Source organism: Temnothorax curvispinosus, unplaced genomic scaffold (assembly GCF_003070985.1).
Source record: "Temnothorax curvispinosus isolate PA1 unplaced genomic scaffold, ASM307098v1 QBEX01007563.1, whole genome shotgun sequence".
Lineage (NCBI taxonomy): Eukaryota > Metazoa > Arthropoda > Insecta > Hymenoptera > Formicidae > Temnothorax > Temnothorax curvispinosus.
Window position 1 is genome coordinate 1 of NW_020217343.1, and position 14,152 is coordinate 14,152.

A 14,152-nucleotide genomic window follows, 5' to 3' on the forward strand; every position below is an offset into this window, starting at 1 on the left:
TATGATGAGGACGAGCTGCTGCACGCGAAACTCGATATCCTCAGCAAAACGAACATGATCGACTACACCATCGACATTAGAAAGCAGCTGTATCCCAATGTGGAAGTACCGGAGGTACGTTTCTCTACGTAACGTGTATGCCACTGTTGCGTGATTGCGAGACGAATGTTATAGATTTAGTTCACATCATAGAACGGTATTCATAGTCGGTACTTATATTTAAGATCGTCTTATGGCTCGTCTACAATAACCGTAAGACATAAACAGTAAGTTATTGACCACAGTCGATTATTCCTGTAAAAATCCATTAGTCAATAGCTTACTGCTTATGTCTTACTGCATGCTTCCTTACAAGCCAGTATTCTAAGGGTAGGTTTAAGCTCACAATTCTATTTAGCGCTTACACGCTCTTCATAGAATCATTTCATCCTTGTTTAGCAAATGTTAAACAAGGACAAACAAAGTACAAATGGAACCTATCATAGTTAGATTATATATGTATATATATATATATCTATAAGATCAGAGCCATATTAGCATCTCAAGACATTACTTAAGACAGTCTTGAAATAAGAACAGACTATGAATACTAGCCAATAGATCCAGATTGTGCATTTTACACAATAAATTAATGATAGCGATATTACTGGTTGCAGGAGATAAAATCCAGACGTGCCGATGTGTTGCAAGAGCTTGGCGTACTCCAGAACAATGTCTCGGTAGTGCTGGCTCTTATGAACAACGAGGAAATTATGAAGAAGATGGAGAACATGCGCGACTCCAAAGCACTTAATAATTACCTCACTCAAGAATCAGATGTAAGTGGTATTGTTATTACTACATTAGATAATGGAATATTTGACCTGGTATTCTAAGACATTATGAGTGTACACATTTTTTTATTGGTTTTGTCTTTACAGTTTAGGGTAGAGATGATGGATAGCTTTGTGAAGCTGGCTAAGTATCGCTACGAGTGTGGCAATTATTCCGTTTCGACGTCATATTTGTACTTCTATATGCTGATTATGTCCCCTACCGATAAGGTTCTGCCAATTTTTAATAAATTATGAAAATCAAGTACAATATGTTTTATAAAATTATCTAACATTTATATCTAATTTCCAGAACTATTTAAATGTCTTATGGGGAAAATTGGCATCAGAGATTCTTGTACAAAATTGGGAAACGGCACTGGAGGACGTGAACAAGTTGCGAGAGTATATCGACAGTAATGTTATCGGTAATTCGCTGCAAGTATTACAGCAACGCACATGGCTCATTCATTGGAGTCTATTTGTGTTCTTTAATCATGTGAAGGGAAGAGATCTCATTATTGAGATGTTCCTCTACCGGCCACAGTACGTACGATTCCTTAAGAAAGTATATTTAATGGTATTTACGAAAATTAGAGAAATTATAATGTGTATATATTTTTACAGTTATTTAAATGCTATTCAAACTATGTGCCCGCATATACTTCGTTATTTGGCTGCGGCAGTTATCGTCAATCGTTCTAGGCGGTCTATTCTGAAGGATCTCGTGAAAGTGATACAACAGGTCGAATTTTAAAAAACGTCGCTTTGAAAGGCATAAAAATTCGTACGAGGTTTCTTGATTGACAGTAACAGTGACAAATATTAATCCAATCTAAGTAGAGAATCTTAAAGAGGGCGAATATATGTATTCATGAAGTTTTACTAAGAAAATAATAGTTTAAATTTGTCAAGAAAAAGAAATTGTGTGATTTTTTATGCCGTATATTAATGAAATGAAATTCTATACGTGTCATTTTTAAAAATTTTTATGTGTAGGAATCTTATACTTATCGAGATCCCATCACAGAGTTTCTGGAACATTTGTATGTTAATTTTGACTTTGATGGAGCTCGGCAAAAATTGCAAGAGTGCCAGACTGTCGTCTTCAATGACTTCTTTTTAATCGCTCTGCTGAATGAATTTGTAGAGAATGCACGATTGATGATTTTCGAAACGTTCTGCAGAATTCATCAATGCATTAGTATCCAGTGCGTAATTTTTACAATAATTTTCATGATTGTAAAAAAAGGTTAATTAATCATTTATGCTCGGTGTTTGTCAGTTACTCTTACATTATTTTTGCATTATTTATAGGATGCTTGCGGAGAAACTGAATATGAAGGCGGATGTTGCGGAATGCTGGATTGTGAACTTAATCCGTAATGCACGTTTGGACGCTAAAATCGACAGTAAGTTGGGACACGTAGTAATGGGAGGACAGCCAGCGTCCCCATATCAACAATTGGTTGAGAAGATTGAGACTCTGAGTGTGCGAAGCGAGGCACTAGAGAATCTAATTGAGAGAAAATTAAAAGCGAAAAATCAAGACCCAGTAAGTATAGTGTGGAACTAACAGAGGTCAGTATCATTCACAATTATATTGCGCGTATAATATCACATTTGATTTACTTAATGCATAACACATGGCAGTAGACATCAGAAAAGTAAAAGTAAAGTTATGCATATTATATAGACGCTAATGTCAAGTAACTGTACACACTGTATAATAATAATAATAATAATAATTCGTCCAATTTGCGTCTAATTATATTTAACATTAAATTCGATTTTTGTACGTTTTAATATATTTTAACATTTATCCATCTGTTAACTTATTGTTTTTGTCAATTGCGCTACAACTGAAGCGTTTTAGTTTTTTTCGTATTGTTTTGCCATTACATGTAATAGTTATAAAAACGTGACGTTTTGTAAAATGTACTTTTCTTGAATATAAATTTTAAAGACAATTCACTTTTATTTCAGTATCAACATTCGTGGAATTTGGATATGTGACAACTCGATACAACGTGGAGAAGTAATGCCCAAAAGAGATATTCCACCTCCGATTATTAACAGTAATAATTAACAGTAAAAGTACAGGCTTTTGACGCAATGTACCTTTTAAAAGAAATAATGGAAATTGCATCGTGACATTACATCATGAAACCAGATGTATTTTTATTCGCTGGTACTGTCAGTATCTTGTAACTGTCAAATAATACTATAACAAATAATAAGCGACCAATAACATTTTATAAAACATATCACATTTATTTATTGTTTATACTATCCGTATCTCCATAAATCACATTTTTAGTTTGACTAGAAACCATTATTGGGCTATCCTGTCAAATATTATGTCAACAAAAAGTTTCGGAAAATAAAAAAGAAATTAGATATTTTATTTAGGCCTAGTTTTCATTTGAAGGTAAAATCTAATTAGGTTACTTTTACTTGAAAATTAACTTTTATTGCTTGTTGGTTAATCAACCTTCAATAAACCTTTACCCTGCTTTACCCATCAAAAAATTTCTGATGGTGGTATTAAATCAGAAAAAGACTATAGTTCACGTAATATAGATGCCTAAACTTCACGCAACGTTTACTATAGATAAATACAATAAATCAAGAATAATGTTGAAAATAATGTTTCGATTTTAATCCTCCGTCTGTATACGTGGGTCTACGACGTTTGAGCCAAAATGATATCGGCTCGTAACTAACTGTAAAACTTGCAAGTCTGCCGAATATTAAATAAACGATGTTTATCAAAATGAATAAAATCGTCAACTACAATGTAGACAGACAATTTACCCACGTATACACTCCGAGGGTTGAAGGAAAAAAAAACCGTAATAGCAGAAATCGAGATAAAAGAATATAAATCGAATACCATAAATAATTACAAAGTATTTGTTACATATAGTATTACATATAAGCTAAGATCATTACTACGAGAGCACGAAAAAAAATTTGACCACGAAAATGCAAGTAATGGATAACGAGGATATTGATATCCTTTTACTGTAGAGAATTATGATGTTAACAAGTCGATTTATCTTGAAATATCAATCAGTTCGAGCTAGCTATTGCGATTAGCAAAAAAATATTAATATTAATTTATATACAATGTTCTGTCTTTCGACTGTCGCCTTTGATAGTCAAAATTTAGAAAAGAAATCAAAATTATCTAATTCATTACAATAATTCGATCTACGCTGAAATATTTTACGTCTTTTCATAAATTCTTCATTACTGTTATAAAACGTTTACATCAAAATTATCGAAATACATGTTGATTAACAATACGCACAAACCTTAAATTCTATTTACTTTTCTATTTACTATTCTCTATTTACTCAGCATAAAATAACTATAGACAGGTTATGAGCTTCTAGTAAAGATAAAACTAGGCTGCGTTCCAATTCACTGCCAGTACTAAAAATCTGTAGTATACGTGACTTAAACTATAGATTTTCAGTACTGGCAGTGAATATCGAAACGCAGTCCTAGAAGTTGAATTTTCTGATAGTAAAAGTTAGCACTAAGAAACTATTAGCTTAGTAATTAACCATGAATTAAACAACACAATTTTTATTTTAAAATTTAGATTAAGTCTAAGCTACAAGTTAATCAAAAAATGAAAAACTGGGCCTAAAAAGGAATTCTATAGTTTCTATTTGTTACAAGTTGATAGCTCGGTTGTAAAACGTGCAAGGGGGAATTGTTGTTCAATGTTATGTTATATATTAGTTTAAATATAAAATATAATTATTTATTATATTATAAATACAATTATAGTTATAATATAATAATTATAATTATAAATGTCTCAATATTATTTAAGTTACAAGTTAGTATTCAAGTTGCAACTTATGCGATTACGAGACATTTATATTTTGGAAATCCGTTATATACGAAGGTAAAAAATTGCATCCCGTGTATCCACCATGATTGATACAATATGTCAGAACGCTCCTCCAATACGGATCCAAACTGAGTACTCTCGGATTTCCCAAGATAATGAGTAGAGCGCGAGCACGAGTGATCGCGACGTTGAGTCTTCTGGGCGAAGCGACAAAGCCTAGAGCGTGCTTGACATCTTCTTCAATTAGATTCTTGCACGATCTGACAGTCGAAATAATGATTACCTTCCTTTCTTGTCCTTGAAATCCTTCTACACTGCTGATTTTTGGCAAATTAAGATCTAACTCCAACAGCATATCTCGGATTTTTTGTACCTAATTTAGAAAAATGTTTTTCATAAAAAAGAAAGGAAGAAATTGTCTTTTAGTATAAAGTGTAGAATTTTATTTAAAATAGGCGTATATACCTGTTTGAGATAAGGGGTTATAACTCCTATATCATTTGGCTTAAGCCCGGATTTATATAACTTCCTCAAATAGAGATACACTTGCGTCGCTTCTGCGGGATTGTACCAGCTTGGACTCTCGGGATCTTGGTAGTTATCACCATTGACCCCATGGAAGATTACGGCCGATGGCAATCCATCTCTCTTGGGCAGTTCTGTTTCCAGCGTTTCCAATAGTTTAGCTTCGTCACTGTTCTCAGATGATATCTAAATATAGCAAACAAACAAATTGTAGTCAGACAAAATTCCAAGCTTAGCATAATAACAATAGTTATACATACCTGTGGTTGTAATTCCGATTCATAAAACATTGAGTTTGGTAGATCCAATATCTCTGGTAAACTCCGATAGTTCATTATAAGTTTCGTAACAAGTCTGGGGTCATAGCCGGTTTCATATCCTTCCAAGTCTTTCTGGTAAGGAAATTGATGTAAAAGTCTCGATAGGAATGATTCGCCGAATCCGAAATTCATCGACAGTTTGCTCTGCACGACAGGCCCAAGTTGCATTGGGTCGCCCGCGAGTATCACTTGACCATGATCGGAATGAATGTAATTCAAGGGAATCATAATCTCTGGCTCGGTCGCTTGACCCGCCTCGTCGATTAGAACGTGCGAGAAATGACCACGAGAAAAGCCCATATTGTACAATATTCCTAACGATGTGCAGGTGCCGATGGTAATTCTATGGCGACCCAGTACGGACATGGTACAGTTCACTCTCACTCCGTTCTCGTGTTGATAGAAGCGATCGGACGTTCCTTCCGCAGCTAATTCTGCCGTAGCACAGTAAGGTAACAGTTTCTCGGGAATAGAGTCACTGTCCAAGTAATGATGAGCTATCAGTCGAACCTATGGCATGTACATATAATGAATAAATACAGTGAAACTGGGACTATTTAATAATTTACGATTTGGCCTAACTTTTTTATGATTTGTATTTATTACCGAATATACGAATATACAGTTAATTTATATAAAATTGTTGTTAGTGTTCATGAATCACGAAAGAATCTATAGAAGAGTAAAACATACCAAATCGCCTGGCTTAAGGATATTACTGTCCAACAAGCGTTCCGCTATTAAGTTTGCCGAGCTATTCGACGGTGTTGCTATGAGAAGCCTGCTTTCCGGAATCACGGTCAAAAGTTGTAAGATCGTCTCGCACATAGTCATTGTCTTCCCTGTTCCAGGCGGGCCAAATATAACGTAGGGTAACGGGCGTGCTAATCCCAATATTATATTCCTCACAGCTTCTTTTTGATAATAATTCAGTTCTTTATTGAACCAATTTAATTTCCGTTTTTTTATTTGAGTGATATATGGTTGTAGTTTATCATTAGTGTGAGCGATCGGTCCATTTGGCGTCCTTGAAACCATGGCAGCGTTAGTCTTACTCCCGTTGGCATTCCTTGCCAAATTCGTTTTAAAACTTTGATTTATTTCTGATCTTGTAGCCGACGTCGTTGTACGTTCAAATGACGATTCAGCAGGCTTAGAATTGAAAAGTCTATTTGCTACCGATATTCTTGTAGAGACTTTGGTATTATTAGAGGTTGTATCGCTGACCGAAGTGACAGAGGAACTGGAACTGTTAGAAGATACAGATTTATGTCTGTGATGAACTTGCATGTGAGTGGGTTTCTCTTCGGCCTCATGCTCTTCCTCTAAATGGAACTGTGGCTCTTTTTGCACTACTTTGGTAGGAAACAGAAAATCAGGTCCAAGACGGTTGAGAGCTAAATTAACAGCATTGTGAGAACGTTGAATAGTGGGATACGAGCATTTAAATATCACTCGACAACTCTCACCACTGTATTCGTGATGAAACCTTTCGTTAAATTTTAAAAAGACCTCCATGCTTCTGACTTTGTGAATAAAGCCCTCATATTTTAGATCGCCTGTTACAAAGCAAATAAAAAATCAATAATTATTTAATTATCATCTCAACGTACCAAAATTAGTTTTAAAACTACATTTTTATCTTTCAGTAATATAATAATCATATGCATAATATCAAAACATGTTTTTCAGCTTTTTCCTTACAAATCTTACCTTGAGATTTATCCCATTGAAAAGATACTATAGCTCTATCACCGACAAGGAGAGAAGGCCGTCTTTCTGATAATCCTGGCACTTCTAGCGCAAGATAATCACCGCATCGTCGCAAGACTACATTTTCCATGTTATATTTTTGCAAAGCAAGTATTACAGATACCTCTTCTAGATACAACAAGTTGTGGAAACGTTCCTTATACGTCTCGAAAGAAAGCGGTTTTAGGAGACAAGGTATCTGATCTCCAATAGCGATCTCTAATTCCGCCTGTGTTCCTTTACTCTGTATATTATCCCACATTATGTTCCAAACGTATCGTGGTATTCTGAACACGCCACTTTTCACTTTGATAAATTTAGGCGCTTTACTTGGTTTTACCCCAGGAATACATGTAACTTCAATTAACTCATTCAAATCAGGTACATTAATATTTTCCTTCTTTTGTATAATAGATGCAGAATCAGTCTTTTGTGAAATGTTCTTTGCATCGACAGTTATGTGAAACACTCTAGCTATCTTAAAGTCTTTGAAATTGAAGGTAAATAGCTCCTCGGACGTGCCGACAAATTTCGCTTTGCATTTGAATGTATAACCAACACTTTCGGAAGGATTTACTACTATGCCGATATCTGTATTTGTCGGTGACACTAGTGACAACTGAGATGGGGTCTTCTGTGGCGTAAAAGAGCCACTTTGCAACAAATGAGCATAACTGCCGTTATTTCGTATCGAAACTGTCAAGGTACTCTCCTCTCCTACGTTCAAATTAAATTTTAATTCGTCGTCTATGATAATACCATATTTGTTTTTTAGTAAGTCGCCGGAATCTAATATGGAAGGAACACTGTTTACGGCTGGTAACTCAACGGATTTCTTTGGAGTCTAAAACAAAAATATAAATCATAAATATTGTGAAATTTATTACATATTGGTATCAAAACTGGCAAAATAACTAAATGTTATTTAATTCTTGCCTGAACTAATGGCACTACGGTCAGCGATCTCCAGTTGTACTGTCCTTGATCGCTTTCTATGCTGTCGCTGCATACTTTGTCACCTACGCAGGGAATGTAACCCACATCACACACGCGCTTATGAAAAATTACATTCCCATCAATTACTCCCACTTCGCTGTTTGGATTGTACTTTGATATCACGCCAAAGTCTAGCTTAGATCGTAACGATTTAATCCTATCGACTTCCAAGACTTCGCCAATCAAATCCGTAGAGCTGTTGTTTAGTTCGACCACGCATTCCAATGTCAGCCAATCACCAATTACGGGAATGAAGTCGGATCGTACTTTGCACAAGTCAATGCGAATATTGTTTGGCTCGACAATGGCGATTCGGCCTTCACGTTTTGTCACTTTGCCAACTATACTCCTCAGTATCGCTTGAGTGTGGGCGTTCTCCTCCGATTTGACATTTGCGTTTTCCCAGCCGTCATCTATCACGCAGATAATTTTACGTACTTTCGGCTCCGCCTTTGGATCCCGTAGATATAGCAAGTACTGAATTTTATCAGCTATTTTTAGATTCTCGGTTGAGCTATCGATCTTTTCGTACATATAGCAATCATCTATGAGAACGTAACTCTCGGTGACTTGAGTGACAGTTCCCGTCCTGTAGTAACATCCTTCTTCATTCAGTTCTTCCGCTTGGTTGGCAGTTTCATCCGCGTTGGTCTCCTTAGCATCCTCTATACGAGATATGACTTTATCTATGTCTTCCTCTGCAGTTTGATTATCCGAGTGCACGTAGCTTGCAGCATATTGAAGTCCTTTAACGATTAACGACAGCATCTTCAATTTCTCTGGCTCCTATCTAAGTATCTAAAAAAAAAGTTGAAATATTTAAGGCAACTTACTTTTAATATTAAACGATATCAGGATATCGAGCAGTCAACGGAGATGGGGAACATGAATGACATTTACCGATCTATGGGCTGATATCGCCACTCCGTCGCCTTAAGATAATCCAGTTCCTTTCGCAAGGATTGTACGCGTTTTGCGTGTAGTTCCTTGAGGAATCGTTTACGTTGCTTCTGCTCCTGCAACTCGGATTTCATCTGATTCAGGATCTTGGATGTTTGAGTCGCGCTGGAGGTTAACTCCGAGTCTTGAGATTCTGGCGTTCTCTGTCCCGTCGAGTGTCCTAGAGTGCTCGTCGACAAGGTGGACGAATTCATAATTTAGTATGCGCGTCCTGAAATAACCGGTCACGTTCGTATCATTCGTATGCGTCTTCATGGCACTCCATGCCACTCTATTGATTGACAACACCGAACACCTATGCACACCTATGTCCCCTACCTATTTGTCGTCGTCGAGCAGCAGCCAGCAGCCCGGGAACCGGGAACGGCGGGAACTATCCGGGACGCACTCCCGGGAATGCGTTCCGAAACTCATCGATAAGAGACGCTTCTCTTACCGTAATGTGTCCTCACGTCATTGGTCGATCGATGATATAGGCTGCATTCGGGGAGCGCGCTATTAGCGCTATTTGCTTATTCTATCCTTGTTTTACATTTAATGAGCGATAAAGATAGAATGATACAATAGCGCTAATAGCACGCTCTCCGAATGCAGCCATATACATATATCGATGTATGATATATGTCACGGTTACATATTTAAATTTGAATTGACAGATTTTCTTGGGTCCATTTCTACCAATGTAGATTAATTAACTTTAATTTCTTAGAAAATTAAAAAAAGATATGACGTATACGTAAAGTTAAACCGAGATTAACGGTTAAAATCTACATTAGTAGAAATAGACATTAATAAAAAATTTTCTAAAAGCTAGAAAAAGATAAAGAGTAAGTTAAATCGAGATTAAAAAGTTAATTTATATATTGGTAGAAATGAACATTATCATGAACACATTATGTGTAAAAAATTTTCTAGAAATTAGAAAAAGATACACAAATAAGTTAAACCGAGATTAAAGTTAGTCTACATTGGTAGAAATAAATACGTACTTTTTAATAAATTAGTATTTTAATAAATTTATTTTAATAATTTAATACTTTAATAATTTTTTTTAAATACAAAATTTCAGAGAGAGAGAGAGAGAGAGAGAGAACAGAACAAAAAATTATCTCAAGAACCCTTCTCGCAACACGTACGATTGAATACTTGTTACCATTAAATTTGTCAATTGTTTCGCTTCGACGACAACTGATCGAAAGAATCGATTAAAACAATATTTCGTAATTGCGCGACATGTAATTTTCAATTTACAGCTAACATGATTCCTCGAAGTGGAAAGTGTTCCTTAAATTCGTGACGTACGATCGACTAAGAAGTTATATATGACATGAGGAAGGTGCCAAGCAAACGCAGCCTCGCGAAATTGCCACGCTCGCGGCTGCCGCAGAAGCCGTACGGGTTCTGCTGCGAGGAGAAGGATCAGGATCCTGAGAAACGCTACGACATGCGAAACCCGCCGTTCGCGTCATCCTTGACGAATGTCTTCCTAGGCAGCGGCGGGCCCGGGGTGAAGTTTCGCGTACAGGACATCGGGCCGCCGCCGTATCCCATTCAGCGCAGAATCCTCGAGGCCAAAGGCAGAGCTTATCTGGGACGGTGCAAACGATGCCGGGGTCCCCTACGATGGTACCTGGAGGACGAGATCGCGCTCGCGCGCGAATTCCTCGCTAAGGAGAGACGGGATAATTACAATGCGATTGCGAAAAGGAATCTAATGATCGCCAAACGAAAGGGTGATACTTCACGCACTCAAAGTGCGAGGCCAATTGATAATCTCAATTTTTGTCGTCTTTTCCACCGAAGAGCTTTATGTCTTTATAGTTTTTTTTTTTAATATAACGTATTATGTTGCCTTTATATTAATGAAAGTAAAAAAAATGAAAATATGTTAATTATTCTTGTAATATAAACGTAATTGATATTTTTGATATATAATCATTGGTGATACTATTTATATAATTAATTAGTGATATATTTAGTCATGTAATTAAAAAGTATCTTTGATGTATAAAATTGAAAATCATTAATAAGAAATTAATGATTTTCTAAATTAATAAAGCTAGAGAACGCAGCAGTCGTATGAAAAAAAGGAATTTGAAGATCACTTCTTAAGTCACACAGGACAATCAGCAGTTCGATATATAATGTATAAAAAGTACTGGCTCTCTGAAGAAATCCACTGTATACTATAGCGCTGTAACAAAGTGTTTTACAAGGATTAAAATAAATATGAATAATGAAATTTCACTTGTATTTATAAATTGCGAATTAAATGCAGACAAAACGCGGCAGAATATCTTGAAATGTTTATTAGAAAAATATATTTTAGCAGAATACAAATACAAATTTATACAGCTTTGTCTGTCAACTATTATAATCGCAATGTTATACATGTTAATAAAGAATTGTAGGAAGAAACGAGAGAACTACATAATATATGGCATAGGATGCGAAATGAGTTCACAATTCACATTTGATTTTATATATATATATATATATATATATATATATATATATATATATATGCATATATATATATATAATTATAATATGAAAAAAAAATATATATATATATATATATATATATATATATAACATAGTAACGACACAAAAAGCAGCTTTTCTTTCTCTTACGCCACGTTTTAAATAATCATTTTACTATTTTCTTACAATGCTTATAAAGAAATTTCGTTGCACACGATCACACTATCGTTTTGTGTCGTAATTATACGAATTTATCGCAAAAGTAACAATTTGTAGATATATTTGTTATTGCTTTTAGAATCGTGCATTTGTTGGGGACAAAAAAAATAATCGATGCACTATTTTACTTCTAAGAAATAGTATTAAAAATTGCAAACATTTGATTATGTAATAATTATCAAATACGTACGTCAAAGAAGTAAAATTTTAGCTTGCTTATATTGGTGGGATATATCAAAAAGCAGAGATGTATGAATAATATAATTACAATAAAGTTAATAATATAATTACAAGTCTAAAAAAGGAAATTATCTCAAACTGAAAACAAGAAATTGAAAAAATATCGAATTAATCAGATTATAATTCGAAAGAAATGTGAAGAACATTAAGAATATATAATCATATTATATGAGTTATTAAATCTAAAAGCAACGTAAATAATATGATTAATTAATCTTTAGTAACGTGTATATTGTAACAACAGTATGTAGCCAATTTATAAGAAATGCGGCATATTTGTGTCGTTTGTAAAATAGAAAAGAGAAAAACTGAACAATTATCGTACAACACATCATATGTACGGCTATACCCTTTCTTTCTTAAATATATATATATATATATATATATAATATATGTATATTTATGTAAACATAATATGAAAACGGTAAATAAAAATGATCCTTTGGAAAAACTACATTATATAAGTTTGCATTCTTATACTGCAAGTTTATATATACGTACATATAATGCGTATGTGCATACAAATTTGCAATACGTTATTTGCTATGTTATAAAATTATTTAGCGTATTTAGGAATGTTGTCCTCTACGGAGATACTAAGTACCTCGTCATTCTCGTTTGTGCTGTCGAGGATTGACTGTACATAGGGATTCACGACAGCCGCCACAATTTTCTCCGAATGTGACGTCTTTGGTGTCACAGAACGTTTCGTTTCCGTATTAGATGACTCGCCTTCAGAGACACGTTCCAGTACATCCTTGTCCTCCGATCGTTTTTCTGAGTGACTACATCGCTCAACTGGGTCAGTCTTAATTACGGGCGACGATTTCGCCAGACAAGTTGATCCAGAGGAAGAATCGTTGCTCATGTCTGTGTTCTCAGATTGGGTCTCCAAACCATTATTATATGTACTTTCAGGAATGGTCTCGTACGTTGGTGGACTTTGCCTCTGAATCTGCTCGAGATTTATTTCTTTCGGCAAAGACGATACTATTTCTAAAATTTCGCATTTTGAAGACTCGTCTGCATCAGATTCCATCTTATCGCGTACTTCCTCCTCCTTGTCCTGACTAGCATCAAGTTGCACGTCCTGAGGCTGTAACTTAGTCGTTATAGATAAAATTTTTATCGATTTCTCGATGTCTGTTTCTGTATTTATCGTTTCTAAAATCTGTACATCCGAAGATTGACTTATATCTATAGACTGTATTTGAGAATGTAGTTCTCGTTGTTCACTCCCTTCGGTTTGAGTATTCTGTTGCGTCTCATTTGCGTTTGATGAATTTGCATCATCGACTTTTTGCGTTTCTAGATCGTCAGTGGCGTCTCTTATCATATTCTCAATTATTTCATCAACGCTAAGTTCTGTTATAATAGACGAAGATGCTTTAAGACACGGGTCAATCGAAGTACTTGCACTAGAAATTGTTTCATTTATGACATCCTTATTCGTTTCGGTTGCGCTGATATTCTCTCTCGCTCTTGAAGTACATTCAGCTAAAATTTCAGCTACAATTTCACAAGAGTCGTCTATGTTCTCTTTTATTTGTTGGGCTTCGCTAGATTTGGATTCTTCATTTATATCAGAATTTCCAATTCCATTAAACACTGCTTCATTAATTTCAAGCTTCTCCATCTGGTCAACACAATCCAGTTGAGCTATCTTACTCAAATTTGAAGTTTCTTCATCCTCATTTACTTGTTGATTCTCGTGAAGCACTGTTTCTTGTTGTTTTTCATTTATTGGTTGACTCTCGTGAAGCACTGTTTCTTGCTGTTTTTCCGTATCAATAGCAGTGTTTTCAACTTCCGTTTCGGTTACTTCTTCCATTTTTGGAACGTTTTCGCATTCTGATAGAAGATCAATGACATTCGTCCCGTTTAGACTTAATCGAACCAGCATCGGGTCGTTTTCGTTGAGAGTCGCAAACTGGAACATCGTGGCTCCTTCAGCGGCGAGTTCCTTGAACTTA

At 35.3% G+C, this 14,152-nt stretch overlaps 3 protein-coding genes across 4 annotated transcripts in view; 1 reads left to right on the forward strand and 2 right to left on the reverse strand.

The window, feature by feature from the left end:
* The first annotated feature begins 6 nt into the window (after nt 1–6).
* Nucleotides 7–3,219, forward strand: LOC112457176 (eukaryotic translation initiation factor 3 subunit E-like). Of its 2 annotated transcripts, none has more exons than XM_025020096.1 (8): nt 7–114; nt 657–818; nt 921–1,043; nt 1,126–1,358; nt 1,440–1,557; nt 1,812–2,023; nt 2,130–2,393; nt 2,799–3,219. In XM_025020096.1, the coding sequence occupies exons 1-7, from the start codon at nt 55–57 to the stop codon at nt 2,386–2,388; spliced, it is 1,167 nt and encodes a 388-aa protein (XP_024875864.1). In that variant the 5' UTR covers nt 7–54; the 3' UTR covers nt 2,389–2,393; nt 2,799–3,219. The 2 variants fall into 2 exon arrangements, with proteins under 2 accessions (XP_024875864.1, XP_024875863.1); XM_025020095.1 differs by having other exon boundaries at nt 2,130–2,367.
* A 1,400-nt stretch (nt 3,220–4,619) lies between these two features.
* LOC112457177 (RNA helicase Mov10l1-like) lies at nt 4,620–9,268 on the reverse strand. The gene is made up of 7 exons (XM_025020097.1): nt 9,177–9,268; nt 8,217–9,074; nt 7,242–8,124; nt 6,222–7,087; nt 5,469–6,038; nt 5,149–5,394; nt 4,620–5,056 (listed from the first exon to the last, which is right to left on the reverse strand). The coding sequence occupies exons 2-7, from the start codon at nt 9,042–9,044 to the stop codon at nt 4,697–4,699; spliced, it is 3,753 nt and encodes a 1,250-aa protein (XP_024875865.1). The 5' UTR covers nt 9,045–9,074; nt 9,177–9,268; the 3' UTR covers nt 4,620–4,696.
* Nucleotides 9,269–11,848: 2,580 nt separating this feature from the next.
* LOC112457178 (maternal protein tudor-like) overlaps nt 11,849–14,152 on the reverse strand; it is an 11,490-nt gene continuing 9,186 nt past the window's right edge. The window contains 1 exon segment of the mRNA XM_025020099.1: nt 11,849–14,152. This exon segment is cut by the window's right edge and continues 9 nt beyond it. Within this exon segment, the coding sequence (XP_024875867.1) occupies nt 12,736–14,152 (1,417 nt within the window). The 3' untranslated portion in view covers nt 11,849–12,735.